This window comes from Nannospalax galili, unplaced genomic scaffold, assembly GCF_000622305.1.
Source record: "Nannospalax galili isolate Female #2095 unplaced genomic scaffold, S.galili_v1.0 scaffold591, whole genome shotgun sequence".
Taxonomy (NCBI): domain Eukaryota; kingdom Metazoa; phylum Chordata; class Mammalia; order Rodentia; family Spalacidae; genus Nannospalax; species Nannospalax galili.
The window spans coordinates 3815911-3832372 of NW_008330926.1; the positions used below are offsets into that span (position 1 = coordinate 3815911).

At 48.4% G+C, this 16462-nt stretch overlaps 1 protein-coding gene across 3 annotated transcripts in view; it reads left to right on the forward strand.

Moving 5' to 3' along the window:
- The window catches only part of Kcnn3 (potassium calcium-activated channel subfamily N member 3), a 153789-nt gene that overhangs the window by 117079 nt on the left and 20248 nt on the right, over positions 1 to 16462 (forward strand). For all 3 annotated transcript variants that reach the window (XM_008854710.1, XM_017795012.1, XM_017795014.1), the window contains one exon: positions 15172 to 15313. In XM_008854710.1, coding sequence (XP_008852932.1) covers positions 15172 to 15313 — 142 coding nt within the window. The remainder of the gene's footprint in view (positions 1 to 15171; positions 15314 to 16462) is intronic.

Here is a 16462-nt window from a genome sequence, read left to right on the forward strand (position 1 = left end):
CAACTACTTTTATTTTTGTCTCTGTCTGAGAATTAAGCCCTCTGAAGCCCCTTTGCTTCCGAGTCATGCTCTGTGACTGATGGTGGGTGTCAGGAAAGGCTCAGCCAGGAGGCAGAAGACTCACAGGCAGCAGACAGAGGCCCCTGGCCGGTGGAGCTGAATGAAAACCAAAGACAGCACTGTGAGAGGAAGCAGAGACCTGGCCTGACGTTTACAGAGAGCAGAGGCCCGTCTGTGGAGGGATGAGATGAGACCAGGTTGATTTGCCACCTCTCTGGAAGCCCTGGCTCGTTCCTGGCCTCTTTCAACAGTTTACCTAGTGCCTCTGATCTGGTTAAGGGGCTGGGGAATGCCCTGGAGGGTAAGGCCTGGGATGAAGACCGGTAGAGAAGCATGGATAACAGGCTCACAGGGCACTTGATCCAGGAAGGCTGTCTAAAGGAGGGAATGTACTTGGCCCAAAGAGGTCTCCAGGAGGAAGACTGGTGTGAGCAACACTCAGAAGCCTGGGGGGAGGGGATGGTACAGGCCAGGGGAAAAGCAGCAATTGCTTGCTGGGGATTCGGGAGAGGCCACAGCCCCTCTCAAGGTTAGAGAGGGTGGCAGGGCCTTCTCACCAATCCAAGGACTCAGGCCTAGGCTCTTCAGTCAAAGCCGACAGTTCCCACTCCAGTTTTCTTTTATTTAGTGGCTAAGGAGAGCAGCTATTCAGACCCCTGGCTGCTGCCCATGTGCCCCAGTTATAAATTGTCTCCATTAGGCTAGTCCCAGTCTCCTTCCCACAGAAGAAAGCAAGTCAGAGTCGGGGGGTGGGGGAAGGGGAGAGAGAGAGAGAGAGAGAGAGAGAGAGAGAGAGAGAGAGAAGCAAAATAGACACATACAAGATGTCATTACAATGCTAATGAGGAAGTGATTAATTCTGTCTTAAGAAGCTCACAAAAGGCATTGCAGAGGGAAGCTTTTTGATCTGTGATTAGGGGCTCATACAAAGAGAGTGGGAGGGGGAGGGGGAGGGGGAGAGAGAGAGAGAGAGAGAGAGAGAGAGAGAGAGAGAGAGAGAGAGAGAGAGAGAGAGAGAGTTGGGGGGGTCTTCATAGACCTGGAAACCAACACAGCACAGGAGCAGATGGCTCAGCCATGGTGTTGGTATGTGTGCTATGTGTGTCCTGAGGATATCTCCTCTTCCCTCCCACCCTCCAGGCCTGCAGGAGCCACTATTGAACTTGTGTTGTTGGACTTGAGGTACTTGTGTTTTGACAGAGTGCCCTGAGTGCAGTTTGGAGGGGGCTGAGGGACTCCGGGCTGACCCTGAGGCAAGGGTCCTGGTGAGAGACTGATGCCGTGATTTGCTGCAGGAAGGCAGAGGCTGGATCCATAGGATGACTAACTGAGTGGGTAGTGACTGTGAAGCGAGCTCAAGAACAATGTCCAGGTCCTGGACAGGTGACAGGTAGTGCTGCCCACATGAAGGAGATGCAGGAGAGGACAGGTGGTAGGTGTAGAGAGGACCTGGCAGCAGGGAGAGGGCAGCTGTGTGAAGGGTTAGGCTTCAATTGACTTACCTGCTGGACCCCTCAGAGAGAGCCCTTGTGACCGACCATGTATCCACACAGCCTTCCCCACTCACCTTTCCATCACCCTGACTCCCCAGGGGCTCCCTGAGGCAGGAACTTTGCCTGACTCCTCATTTCATTTTTTGCTACCTGTATCTGACCATTAACAAGTCTGAACAAAGCCAGCAAAGATGGGTGTCCCCCAGGGATGGTTACATGGTTACAAGTGACCGTCCCTGAAGATGTGGTTCCCACTGTGAGACCTTCCAGGAGGCTGAGTGAAAGAGGAAACAGAGAGAAGGGAGAGGAGGAAAAGAAAAACAAAAAAGGAAGGACAAGAGGGAAGGCTAGAAGAAATGACCAGAAAAGTAGAGGGGGAAGAAGGAGACAGGGAATGGTTAGGGGACACCAGATACCAGCACAGGCCGCTATGCCCACATGATAACCAAAACCCCATGCTGGTGACTTGGAGAGTGCACGTCTTGACCTGCACAGCCACCATGGCCCTCAGCTTACCTCACTCAGCCTTCTCCTGAGCCACCCTCACCTGTCCCCATCCCGACCCTCACCCAGCTTGTCCTGGTGGTGCCTCATAAATGAATGCACAGTTTTCATGTGCCTGGGTCTCATCTCAACAGAACGTGTCTCAACTGCAATGTGACTTTTGTCATGTTGGTGTGGTTTGGTGCCAGCCACCTTCCCTGGATGTAAGCTTCATAGCTAGACACTAAGCCTGGTTGGGACTTGATCCTATTCGCTGACTGAACTATGAGTCCCAGGAGCTAGGACAGGGGTTATGTCGTATCATGGTCCGCACAATCCTGGAAGAACTGTTACATGCTTCCTGTCAAAGGAGAAGCCTGAGATGTGTGAGAGGTGCACCTTAGCACACCACACAGCTATCAGGTGGCAGGGTTGGTATAGGAAATCCACCTGTTGGACTCTCTGCTCATGCTCTTTCTCTACCACACCACCTCCAAATCTGCGGGAAGATACTTTCCAAGGGATCAGTGCTTCTTCCCAACATATTGTTTTTCTCCATTTCCATGCATCTTGTTAAACATTTCCAAATCAGAAAACACGGAAATATTTTTTAATAAGAAGAAAGAAAACATTGCAAATTGAGAAACTGACTCAGAAGGCTTTGCCAGATGAACCATCTGGTTCTTAATTTAATAACCATCCAAAGAGGTCGACAGTGCTCCCTCTGAGAAGAAAATGGACTGCGGAAGGAGCCGCAGCTGGCTTCCCTCAAAGGGTGCTTCCTTGGCAAGGTTGGGGGGGCGGGTAAAACAAAGAAACCAGCGGCTCAAAAAGAAGCAATGTAACTCAGCTGGAGGCACTCAAAGGTCACCACCATGGCACACACAGAGAGAGGAAGCACCAAAGATGTGACGCCAGCCAGATGCCCAGGCATCAATAGTCTGTCAGCGGTCTCCAGAGAAACCTGTGAAGGGGTTAGAGATGCTATACCTCTGCCAGCAAAAGCCAGATCACAGAGAGAGCAAGCCATGTGTGTCTGCTGGTGTGTTGTGGGGTCGGGGTGGCAGACACTGTAGACTTTCTCAGAGGCCTGGAGCCTGTGTAGTTAGCTTCTGGGGCTGGAAGTGAAGGACTAGATTTAGACTTGCCTCGGAAAGATCAAGGGCTTTCACCTTGAATTGCCTGGTAGAAAGGAACATCCTTATTTTCCTAGACTCAGAATCGACTCTGGGAAAATAGGACACCATCCTTGAGTATGAGGAACAGCAGGAGTGACTTTATGCCTACGTCATGGCATGTGCTGTAAAGGGCTTGTGCTTAGCCTTTTATCTCACATTTGTAGATGTTTATAGATGAAATTTATTAAAAGATTTTTTTTCTTGCTTTAAGATGAATTCACCTATAGCTGGAATAAGCAGGAATCATCCCAAAGTCCCTCTAAACCACTTACTTCTCAGCTAACTTTGAATTTCAGTGATCTTTGGGAGCCTTTCTCCAGGGTCTCTGAGCTAAGACTCACAGGCCCTTGAGAAATGACTGCAACTTCAGACCCTGGCAGCGGAGGGCACTTGATTATTGGGAGCTGAATATGTTAGGGACCCTGACAAAGCAGAAGTAAGGATGGGGGACGCCTAGGACTCCACGGTAAGCCTCCCCTTCAGCGCTAGTGTGTCAGGCACCCTCTGATGGACTGTCGATAACTAATCACACACACAGCCTTGCCTTCATCCTGAGGTCATGGAGAACCCGGCTACCCCATGCCCTGCCCTGCTCTCCACAGCTGCCTGGGCTGAGAACAGATGTGGGTTTCAGGTACAGCGGGTCCTCTCACTTGCTGGGAGAAGCTAGTTTAGTCTGTTATTCTTCTGAGCATTTCGTTGCTCGTGTGTAAAACTGGGGCAGTGGCCCTCATCCTGTTGGCCTCATCCTGCCGGCCTCATACTGCTGGCTTAGGACAGACCAAGCGGATGTCTCCTGTGTTCTTCCATCGTTCGCTTGTCAAATGCAGAGATGCAGCCATAAGCAGAACAGAAGTCCTTTCCTCCATGCGGTTTATAGTCTAATGAGGCTTGACAGCAACAATCGGAACAAGCTGACTATGCTTCATGCCAGGTGCTCTGAGGTGTGAGGGGAAGACAGACTCAGGACAGGATGCTGGGACATGGCAGGTAGGACAGTAGCGCACCTGGGAACAGAGTGGCCAGGAACCTTACCGAGATGCTAACTTTTGAGCCAAGAACTGCTGTGGTCTGGAGGAAAAGGCTCCAGAGCAGGAGTAGCAGGCAGGAAAGCTCGGAGATGGGACTAAAGCTAGGCTGCTGAGCAAATGTCAGAGGAGCAAACAGGAGGCTCGTCGGAAAGAGGCTTAGAGAGACCACACAGGTCTGGAGGAATGCTCTGTATTTTTTGAATGATTGACCCAGGAGTGTCCATCATGCTCTTTTAAAGGCCAGCTCCTGTGCTGCTGTGACACAGGGTGGGTCAGGGTGGTGCTGTGCAGGCAGAAGCAGAGAGATCAGTTAGCCAGGACTGTACTGGTCCATATTCTGGCAGGGCTACACCTGCATGAGCAGACTAGAAGGCCAGGGCCACATTCTGGAAATCTCTGAAAGGGAAAGCTGGCGAGATTTGATGGAGCCAGGGAAGGGGGCAGTGGTCCACTCAAAAGACACAGGGACATGGCAGATTAAAAGAGCCACAGAGGAGTTGGGTTTTCTGCACATAATTGTCTGTTACCTGCTCCCTGCCCCCATGCCCTGTGCTGCTGTCCTTGTCACTAGGACAGAACCCCAGGTGGGAGGCTCTTCAAGAGGCAGTCACACAACTCTATCTGTGTCACGCACTGGAGGCCGACAGCTCTTCCATTTTCTTTCTTCACTACAGCCAGTGAGATAGGCAGGGCTGGGTGATTGCTTTCCCTGAAGACAGGACAGAAATGGGATCTGTTCAAGTTCACAAAGCCATTAGGGTGTGAAGGGCAGTCTTTGGGCTTTCCTCCAGTTCTACCGAGGCTAATCACAAGACGGTTGTGGCACAATCGCTAGCACTGCTTTTGTTAGCCTTGTGCCAGGTGCTCTTCTCATCGTTCACGGAACCTCCCGGGAACTCTGTGAGCTGGTGCAACGGGTGTCCCCTTTTATGCTGGAGTACCGAGGACAAGATAAAAGTGAAACTGAGGACTAAGGGGAAAGACTTAATCTGTGGTCTGGCCCTGGAGCCCGTGTTTCACATTGATACCAAACAGCATAGTGGTTTCCAATACCACAAGGCCAGAGCAGCAACTGGACATTGTGGGTGATGCATGGTGTGGGCATCAGAGAAAGACCAATGGAGGACAGGAGAATTTGTGTTGGACCTTGAAGGGCCTGTTAGAAGGGATCGGTGAGGACAAAGGCGGGTGTGATAGAATTGAGAGGTGTGTGCACAAGGCAAGCTTGGGACACCAAGGAAGCCAGAGGAAGAAGCCTGGAGGGGATGGTCAGAGTGGGAACCAGGAGAGCAAGCTACTGAAGATGCCAAGGAGTTCAGTGATCTGGGAGAGAGGTGCAATGGGGTCCAAGACCAGCAACGGGCTGACTCGGGTGCATTCTGTTGGATTCTTCACTGGAGAACTGAATAAGAGCAGGGCCCCAGCTCAGACAGGGTGTGACTGTGAGACTCTGCACATGGACTACAAATTTAGGACAGTCATCCATTTGGAGGGAGTTCTGCAGAAGGCCTGGCTTGATTCCTGCAAAATTATAACAAACAAACCAGCCCCAGGACAAATGGCTGGAGCCATCACATCACTTAGATCCATATGGAAACAGTCTAAAGAAACTACTTTACAAAAGTGTCCAAACTCCTTTGGAAACAGAGGAGGAAGTGTATTCACTTCACTTGGGCTAAGTTTCCATCACCCTGTTCTGTAACAGGTCACAGCCAGCGTCAAGAGGCCGAGTTCTTATTAATAGTGAGAATTGACTCCAAGCCCAAGGAATTTGGCAGCCACTTTGACCAAAGTAGATCTGCCGAAAAGAACAGCTGAAGCCATTTCAGCCTTCTTCACCCAGGTACTGCGTCACAGCAGGACAGGAATCCCAGGGAGAGGCCGTGTTCATTCCACAGACATTTAGCAAGCACCTATGACATGCTTGGTCCTGAGAAGGTACCCAGAAAAGGCTACAAGAGAACTATTATGTAACGTTAGGGTTAATAGGCCAATGGAACAGTGTTAAGAACTCAGAAATAGAACCACTTCTACATAGAACCTCTAAGACAGAGGAAGCACTGAAAGCCAGTGGGAGGAAAACCAGTTTTAGATGAATTGAAGAAGGGATCATAAGCTCAGGTAGAGAGGGAGTTCTTTAAAAATCGTGCACTAAGTATAATGAAAAAAAGATAAATTCACCAACAGTGAATTCTAAAACTTCTCTTAAAAATACTATAGGGCCAACAAGATGGCCCAGCAGGTAAAGGTGCCCCCTGCTGCCAAGCTACATCCCTGGGACCCACATGGTGAAAGAGAGAGCCTTCTCCCACAGGTTGTCCTCTGCCCTCCATATGCATGCTGTGGCCCTCTCCAATTGCTCCCCTCACCAATAAAACAACTTAAAATGCAATAAAAAATTAGAGGATTGGCAAGATGGCTCAGCACTTAGGAGTGCTTATAGCTCTTGCATAAGACCAGAGTTCAGTTCCCAGCACCCAGGTCAGTCAGTTTATAACTACCTGTAACTTTAGGTCCAAGAGATCCAATGCCCTATTCTGGTCTCTGAGGGTACCTGCACACACAGACACATGAATAAAAGTATAACTAAAATTTTAAAATACTACACGTTTAAAAATGGAGTATAACCCAGAAGCAGTTAATAGGCCAATGGAACATATAAACTGACTACATTCTTATTACTAAAAATATATGAAGATCAGATTCAATAAGAAAAAGACTACTGTTGCCTGTATGTAAGTGGAACATACTTATATACCAATGTAATTTAATTTTTAACTTACTTTTTCCTCTACAAAGGAATAAGCTTTATTTTATGTGCCTGTGATATCTTTGCTTTATATACCTGGCATCTAGTACTGGGTCTGATGCTTAATGGATGCCCTGAAAATGAATTCATAACTTAAATGTAAGAGAATTTAGAAAATATTAAATTAAAAATAATATAGAAAAAAAGAAAAAGAAAAAAACAAACACCAGCCAAGCAGAAAAGTGGGTAAGTTTGTGACAGTACTCCATTGAATAGAAACCCTAAATGACAAACATATGAGAGGACACTTAAGCTTTTATCACGGAAATGCAAAGTAAAAGCATGGTAAGAAGTTGGAAAATGCCAATTTGCTCATTAGTGCGGCAACAATTAAAGTCCGATCTGGGCAGACTTGAGGGGGTGCTAAGCCGTGCTGGTGGAAGGTAGCGTAGGTGCATACCCTACAAATCAGCAAGCCCAGTCTACAGATGTGAAACTCACAGAAGAGTTCATTGTATTCGATGGCTACGTAACGGATGGCCCCCAAACTTAGCAGCTGAAAATAAGCATCACTACTATTTCACGATTTCCGTGGGACAGGAATTCCAATGCAGCTTCAGTGGGCACCTCTGGCTGAAGAGGTCTCACTGAGTTATAGTGAGACTATTGGCAGGCCCCTCGTCCCCTCTGTTGGATCTCGTTGCATGACTTCCACATTTCTGCTTCCAAGCTCCCGCCTGTGCTTGGTGGCAGGGGTGGTCCCTCCCCAGGGGGGCCTCTCCCCTGGCTTGCTTCAAGACATGGCAGTGATTTTTCTCAGGAAGAGTCATCTGAGAGAGAGCAGGTGAACAATCACCCAAGACAGAAGCCACGGTTCTCTGGTAGTCTAATTTCTGCAGTGAATGTCGGTTGCTTCTGCCACATTGTATGTGCTAGAAGCAATTTATTAGGTCCATCCCACATTCAAAAGAAAAGGGTTAGCTTTGTGAAAAGCAAAGCTATGTGATCACCTCAGGATGGAGGGAAGACTAGGAGCCATGTTGGGAGCTGTCTACCGTACTGTGGGTGTTGGATGCCGTGTTCCAGGCATGTTTTCGTTTCTGCTTTACGGTTACTTTTTCTTATTCTGGTAACAAAACGCCTGACAAAAGCATCTTGTTTTGACTTTCGGTTTGGGAATACAGTTCTTCATGGTCAGGAAGGCAAGGTAGTGGTGCCATGAAGCTGCTGATCACCTTGTGTCCACAGGCAGGAAGCAGAGGAAGATGGATGCAGGTGCTCAGTTCACTTTCTTCTTTCTCAGTCTGGGACCCCTGAGCATGGAGTAGTACTGCTCATGTTCAGGGTTCTTCCCTCCTCAGCTAAACCTTCTGATACATACTCATAGACACACCCAGAAGTGCTTCCATACTGATTCTAAATCCCATTAGGTTGATGAAGATTAACTACCTTTGGGTTATTGTGTGGCTTATTAATTAATTAATTAATTAATTAATTATCTAGCTATTTATTTTTGAGACAGTCTCACATATTCTAGGCTGGCCTTGAACTTCCTATGTAGTTGATAATGACCTTCAACTCCTGATCCTCCTGTACCACGTCCCAAGTGTGCCACCATGCCCAGTTATTGCAGTACTAGAGATCAAACTTGGAGCCTTGTGCATGCTAGGCAAGCACTCTATCAACTGAGCTATAGCCCCAGAGCTCTGGTTTGCTTTTGTGTTTGATATTATCGAAGCTATGCTTCTAAAAACTTTTAGTACTTATTTTACTGGATTTTTTGTTTTGTTTGTTTTTTGAGATAGCATCTTGCTATGTAGCCCAGGCTGGTCTTGAGCTCTCTACAATCATCTCAGAGTGCTGGGATTACAGGTGAGCACCATGTGCCTGGCTTCCTGCAGAGGCTTTGTAGTCCATGGTTCTGTAGTGTTGGGTGCTTTCCTGGCTCTCCCCACTCACCCATTTCCAGAGCATCTGACGTTCCAGGCTTTGCTGATGTACTTACTGTTTTTCTCTCAGTCTCTAAACTGGGTGCTGGTACTGCGTGCTTTCGGAGGCTTTGATTTCAGGCACTGTCGGTTTACTTCTGGGTGCAAGGTGAAGGTTTTGCTTCCTTTCTCCCTCTCAGCTCTTTGTGTCCCCTGTTCTCCTTTTATAGCTTAGTTTGGCTAAACCCATAACCAATGCTTCCATTACACAGTCAAGACTAACTTGATTCTCTGCATAGTTGAGTCTGGCAGAAAAATTTGATCACTTTTCCTTTTCTGCAGAACTTTTAACATTTTCTAGTTTTTAGTTATGATGTTTCTTCATTTGCTTGGTTTCCCGTGTGTTTGTCACTAACAAACTTTTATCCCACCCCAGACTTTACCGGTTGTCTTCTCAGGAAGTTCAGGCACATCACATCTTTTAATATTGTCTTACTGAGACTGGCCCCTGAGTCTTCCACCTGCTCTGGTTTGGACTGGTACTCCACAGCTGGGGCACAGATGCCCTGAGGATCTCCCCCATAGTGCTCTGGCCCTCTCTCTCCTGCTGAGCAGCCTTCCCCAGCCTTGGGGGTGTTTTTCCTTGGCTTTGGGGAACCACCCCACTATGGCCTCCTGAGGGAGGGTGTCGGGGAAGCAAATATTCCAGAGCAAAGCGTGTCTGAAAACACCTTCACTCTTAACCAATGCTTGGGTGGCTTTGGAATTCTGGTCTCTCCAGGCTTTCCAGAGACTTTCTTCAGACTTCTGCTTTGGAAGTAATTTTCCTTTAGAATTTTGACAGACTTAGCCCATGGCCTTCTAACTTCCAGTGTTACAGGGGAAAGTCTAAAGTCATTCTAATTTATGATTTCTGTGTTGGATCTCCTTTGCTTCCTCCTCTCACACCGCCTCCTCACCACAGAAGCCCTGAACTTCCGTTTTTTTTACTGGCGTGGGGAACTTTCATCTGCTGTGCTGTGGCCTGTGGTAGCCTGTGTAGAATCTCAAACTCTTCAGTTCTGGGGAAATTTTTGAATGATTTCTTTTTTTTAAAAAATATTTTATTTGTTATTTTTATTTTATGTGTATGTGTGTATTGCCTGCATGTAGGTAAGTGCACCCGTGTCATGCAATGCCCGTGAACAAAAGAGGCTGTCGGATCCCCTGGAACTGGAGTTACGGACAGTTGTTAGCTGCCATGTGGGTGCTGGGATTAGAACAGCCAGTGTTCTTAACCGCTGAGCCATCGCTCCAGCCCTGAATGATTTCTTCAATGTTTACTTCTCTCCTTTTTCCTCCTTCCTTTCCTCCAGTTTTTCCCCCCTCCAGTTCTTTTTAATGAGTAGATAGATTTGCTAATTTCTTCATCCTTTATGATCATTTTCATTCTTTTATTTTTCACCATTTGGGGGACTTCCTTAGTTTATCTTCCAACTCCATTCACATGATTTTTCCTGGTTCACGCATTCTTGTTCACGGGTACAAGTCTTATTTTCTCTCCCTCTCAATGTTAATTATAGGATTTTCCCGCTAAGAGTTCTTCTCTATGTCTGCATTTGATCCTGACTCCCTTTCCTTTGTTTTAGGTGACTGATTTGGTCTGCCGTTGTATGTGAGAGACTTTCTTCAGATGTCTGGGAATTCCTGGTCACTTGCTTGTTTTTAAAAGAGGGCAACTACAAGCTTAGTTGTAAGAGATTTGAAGAACAAAAGTAGCCATGTGTGTTTAATCTCACACCTCTGTCCAGTCATGGAATCTTTCTTTCCTGGCTCTTATTTATGTTGTAATATTAAGTAGGAAAAAGAAAGAAAACCATGGCCCACCCTGAAGGATAAATTAATAGCTATAATAATTACTCTTGGGTTCAAAGAAAAACATCTTTTCTTCCTCAGCCCTAACAAAAACATGGAACTAACCACTTCCTCCCCAAAATTCCCCATTGCAAAAAATAGCATGAGTTTAGTACGTGAATTTGTGTCAAGTGTAAACCACTCTAAAATCGTGAATAGGTTTGGAAACGTTCTTTTCCCTCCTCTCTACTCCCACAGTCCTGAATCACCAGACAACTTCTCGCTCATCACTTCCTGCTTGGTGAGCCACACGTGGGTCTCGTCTCCTTCATCACCATGCTCACGCCACGGCAGAGCAGGGGCCGGGTCTAACTGATCTCAGCCTCTCCTGTAGCCCCCCACCCCCCAGGAGCAGACAGTGAAGTCTGGCAGTCAGAGAATGGCTAGCATCGCAAGCTCTCCTCTCCTCAGCACAGCACCAATGGGGCTTTATATGGTGAATGAAAAAGAAACGCAAGAACGTAAATGTATAGGAAGCAAAAAGCAATACATCACACATCATCTTTTAAAAAGGAGACATTATCTATTGCTTTATATTTAATACTCATTTGATTGCTAATCTCCGTACCTTAGAATCTGCTCACATGTGACTAGGATGCTGAGGCCACCAACAGCTCGAGAACACTCCAGTGTAAGCTACAGGATTTGCAAAGAAAGGAGGACCATGGAGACCCATGGTACAGCAAAGCTACTATGTACATATCACTCTGCACATGCCGCATATTGACTCTGACCTCCTGGTTGGCATCCTCGGCTCTCCATCGCTTCTTCATGTGCACCTGCAAATTGACTTCCCTGCCTGGGCTTGACCTCTACAGCCTTGCCTGCAGGTGTTGGGAGTATCACACTCACATGGCAAGAGTTTCACGCCACTCCTTCATGAACTTATAGGAGAGTTCTTCTGTTCCAATGTCAGAACATCTCTGTGACTGCCTTGCTATGCCCCTATTGAGACCCTCTCCTTTGGTGTCATAAATCCTGCCTTTCCTGTCTCTGTCCCTCTTCACACAAGCAGTTATTGCAGACATGTAGTGACCACTTACCTGGACCAGGTACTCACATTATGCTGCTGTTGCGGGGGTTACTTACTCTAAACTGAGTCACTTGTCCATCACCTTGGAGTTTCTTATGGTGGCGCTGGCACCATAGTGTAGCCAAGACCACTGGCCTACCCCTCCTGACAGAACCTCAGCATCCTGAGACCTGACCTGGACTTGCTCTTCCAGAAAAATGCTCTTCCCATCTGTCACACTGGCTGTGCCCCTGTGACATTTGCTCCTGTGCTGCTGGCTCCTGTGATGGGCTCTCTCAATCTTTATCCTTCTGTGTCCCACTACCACAGGGTCCTGCTATGTCACTAACGCCAGACTGGTTTTGCAGTCACAAGCCTGGGAGCCAGGACCTACCATCCTGCTTCCAGCATGCAAGAATGGGCTATAGGCCAACAGCCTGGTGGGATGGGTGAGCAGGACAATGGACATGGACAGCTCCCTAGCCAAGACCACCTCAGAATTGGGGTGAGGCTAACACAGTGGGACAAGGGCTGGCTCAGTCCAGGACAGCCAGGGGAGCAGAGTGTAGACCATCCTGGGGAGGCATGGCCAACTGGGGGAAGCAGCCAGCCAGGGTCCTCAGGTAGCAGCAGCCACGGCTGGGGAGTACAGGGAGGGTGAAGTAGAAAAGACAGGGTGATTAAAGTCACCACCTTCACCTATCCCTCAGAAGTGCCAGGCACCCAATGCCTACTGCTGTTTGTTGTTGCTGTTTGTTGTTGCTCTTGTTGCTGTTTGAGGAATGCACTTGGGGCTGGACAACCCACTGATGATACAGGGCTGGATTTGCAAGGGCAATTGGTAGCCTGGTCATCTTGCTCCCAGCTTTGCCTTCCCACCTCCCGCCTGGCTCCCCTGCTGCTGTGCACCATCTTTCCAAGTGTCTGTTCACAGGCCTTCCCAACAAGCCATGCCATCTTGTCTTTCTTCTTCCCAGGAACCTAGAATTCCTTCCAAGTCCCCTATTACCAAACCCAAACATCTGATCTAGAGCTCTAGGCCCTCCAGCTTCTGAGCACTGGCCTCCTGAACCACCTCATTGCCTGCTGCCCAGGTGCTCTCCTCTTGTAGACACTTTCTCTCATTCTCTAGGACACACATCAATCACTTCTACCTCTCTGGTGCTGAGTGGAACAGCTTAAGAGTTTGGGCTTTGCTTTAGTACTTCCTGTGTGTCCTTGGATACATCACTCGATGTCTCTGTGCTTCTAGTTGCTTACCTATCAAATGCTTCAAAGGACACTGTAAGAATTAGAGTCTTTAGAGTGTCAACCATACAGCAGGTGCTCAATAAATGGCATCCCTGGTACTGTGCCTCAGTCCTCCCCAGTATAGATGCCCCCCTCTGACTAGCAGTGTATCCACCTGCAGCTGCCCCTGCACACCTCATCTGGTGGATGGCAGGGTGAAGCGCCACTGGGAGATCACTCATGGGGTGCCAGACCCAGCGGTACCTGGAGATCACAGCTGAGGGCAACTAGTACTTACTAAGCATCTTTGCACCGGCATGCCATGTGCTAACTTATGTGAGACTCCCTGGTAGCAACATTCTCAAACAGTTTTCTGCTCTATCCAAACAGGTTGGCTTGATCCCCCTGGCCCCAGCCCTGCTCCCACCTGCTGGCTTCTAAGTAGTTAGCTGGGAGATTTAATCAGGAGTGGAATGGTACAGAATTAAAGGCAGTATACTATGTGTCACTCAAGCTGGTGTCATCAGATGACCATTTGAAAAAGGGCCTTCCTCATTTGCTATCTGCCCTGCACCCTTGTGATCTTAGTGTGAGGCTCTCTTCCTAGGCCTATCCAGAGAACTGCAGCCCTGTCCCTCTGTGTCCCAGCTGTGCTGCTGTCACAGAATGCCACAGACTTGGTAACTTACAAAGAATAGAAAACTAGTGCAGATGGCTCTGGAGACTAGAAGTCCATGATCAAGGTACTAGCAAGTTTAGTGTGTGGAGAAGTACCTTGTTGCAATGCTATGCCCTCCAGAGTGGAAGAAGGCTGTGCCCTCACATGTGGAGAACAGAGGAGCAAGCCAAACAGACCACTAGAGCCTCTTCTAAGCCAGATGAAGTGTGGGCGGGTCTGTAATCCTGTCACTTGGGAGATAGAGGAAGAGGTTCAGAAGTTCAAGGACAGCCTGAACTGTGAAGCTCATGACAGTCTGTCTACAAAATGAATAAATGAATAAATAGATAAAATAAAAGGGCCCTAATCCATTAGTCAAGAAGGAGCCCTCACAACCTCATCATCTCTTAGCCCCCTCCCCCCAATCACCTTGGTAACATCTGTATTTTGGAAAGGGACACATTTGAACAGGCACTTTCAAGCCAAGTGTGGGAGCCCAAACCCTTAGTTCCAGTACTCAGGAGGCAGAGACAGGCAGATCTCTGTGAGTTTGAGGATGGCCTGGTGTACATAGTGGGTTCTAAGCCAACTTGGGCTACATAGTGAGACCCTGTCTCAAAATAGAAAAAAAAAAAGTAGTCACCATCTCTGTCTCTAAGTCTTAAGGTTACCTTCTCCTTTTTGTCCCAGATGTCTCTTATCTATATACTTATGGTGCCTCTGCAAATGTCTGCATCTCCCTAGAGCAGAGCTCCAGGGCCAAGTTCCTTGAGGGGAAGGAAGGGAGTGTGGGTAGAATGTCTTCTGAGCGGGGGCATGCTGTGAGGCTGTGTCCTCCCAAGGCACAACAGCCACACAATATTTGTTGAGGTCAGAAGGGAGGCTGTGCATCTCTGAGCACCCCAGAGCTCCCTGCCTATAGAGTCAGCTTCAAGAGGGCAAATAGTCTCCCTCCAACACACAGAAGATGCTAGCCTGGAACCCCTCAATTTTCTTAAAGGAAATCATTATGTTCAGTGACTGTGTGTGTGTGTGTGTGTGTGTGTGTGTGTGTGTGTGTAATCGTTTTCCTGTTCCCTGCTTGTGATTTCAGATTAATCATATTCACATACATTTAGGCTGCTGATTTAGAAGGGAAATTAAAATTTTATAACTGCATGATTTCATCTGAAGCTATCCTACTGACAGTAAAAGGATGTCTACAATGTATTGTGAATCGTGACAAAACGTTTTGCCTTGGGACTCAGCTCATGCAGGAGGGTGGGAGCTGGGGAGCTGCAGGCGGGACCTGGGTGAGCCCAGCAGCAGCATCTTCAGGTACCTAAAGAGAGCTGTGTGTGGCACCATCACCACTGACTCCTCAGCAAATAGCCCGTTTTCTCCCCTCTAGGTTGTCCACAGCCTTTGCTCCCAGTAATGGTGGTTTCATGGACTAATGCCTGTCTTCCCTTGGCAGGTACCATGACCAGCAGGATGTAACTAGTAACTTTCTGGGTGCCATGTGGCTCATCTCCATCACGTTCCTTTCCATTGGTTATGGGGACATGGTGCCCCATACATACTGTGGGAAAGGTGTCTGTCTTCTCACTGGCATCATGGTGAGTACTGCCTCTGTCCACAGCCCTGCCCTCAAGGTGTTGCAAAGAGCACAGAGGGGCTTTCCTGGGGGATAGGGGAGGGCAGTCTAGTCACTAGGTCTTCATGCCCTGCACATAAAAAGGCAGGTGTGGAATGGATTCCCACTTTACAGTTTACTTTGCTAAGGTAGGAACACAGTCCTTGTTTTCACAGCCCACCACCAAGTGAGCTGGAGCTGGTCACTGCTGTGACCCTCTCTCTGCTCACTGCCCAGGAACATCAGGGCTTATGGTTTACCGTAACTCTTTCTGAGTGCCAAGAACCTTGGCACCATTTCTGATCAAGTTTAGCTAGAAATAAAAGATAAGGACTGGGGAGAGGCACTGAACTGGGGTTCTCCACCAAAGGGACCTGTGGGACAGAGTTGACTGAACTTGGTGGGTAGTCATCTAGGAGCAGAGGAGGACCTAGGGTAGTAGGTGACTGGCCACAGCCTCCTGCTCTTTTGCAACTCCCATGCAAGGCAGGCCCACTTGAGCACGCAGCTCTGCAACAGCTGGTAGTGACAGGGGCTTTGTGCCAGCCATAAGTGTAAGGCTTTAGAACAAACACCTCCTATCATTCAGTAGGAGTCTGCTTGGCACAGCTCCAACTGTCACCAGGAAACCAGGCAAAGAGTCTTCCTACCACAAAGGAGTGAAGTGTCACCTGGAGGCTGGAGCTTTCCTTCTGACTGTTCCTGGGCATGAACTGGGCCCCAGCCCAGACCCTCAGACAGGGCTGCTCAGTGCCTGGCTGCCAAGAGGTGTGCACACAAGCCCTGCTGGGAGCCTCTATTATTTTAAATATCAGTCATTCTCCCTCTCAGCATGGAGCTAGCTGTGCTCCATCCAGGAAGCTGCCTGCCCAGGGCCCACTGTTTCCCTGGTTCCCTGGCTCCACATCTCCTGGCTTCTGCTCTAACAAAGCACTGTATAACCCCAGGACCCCGCCTGCTTCTCCCTAGTAAATGTTGTCCCATAGCCCCTCCACCTCCTAGCACCCTCTGTGGCTGCCTGGGCTCACAGTGTTCCTTGTGGATTGAGGTGGGGTCAAAGTAGGAAGGCATTGGCCTTTCACAGGAGCACTTTGCACAAAGCTCAGCTCCAGGAACGTACACCTTTCCCCAC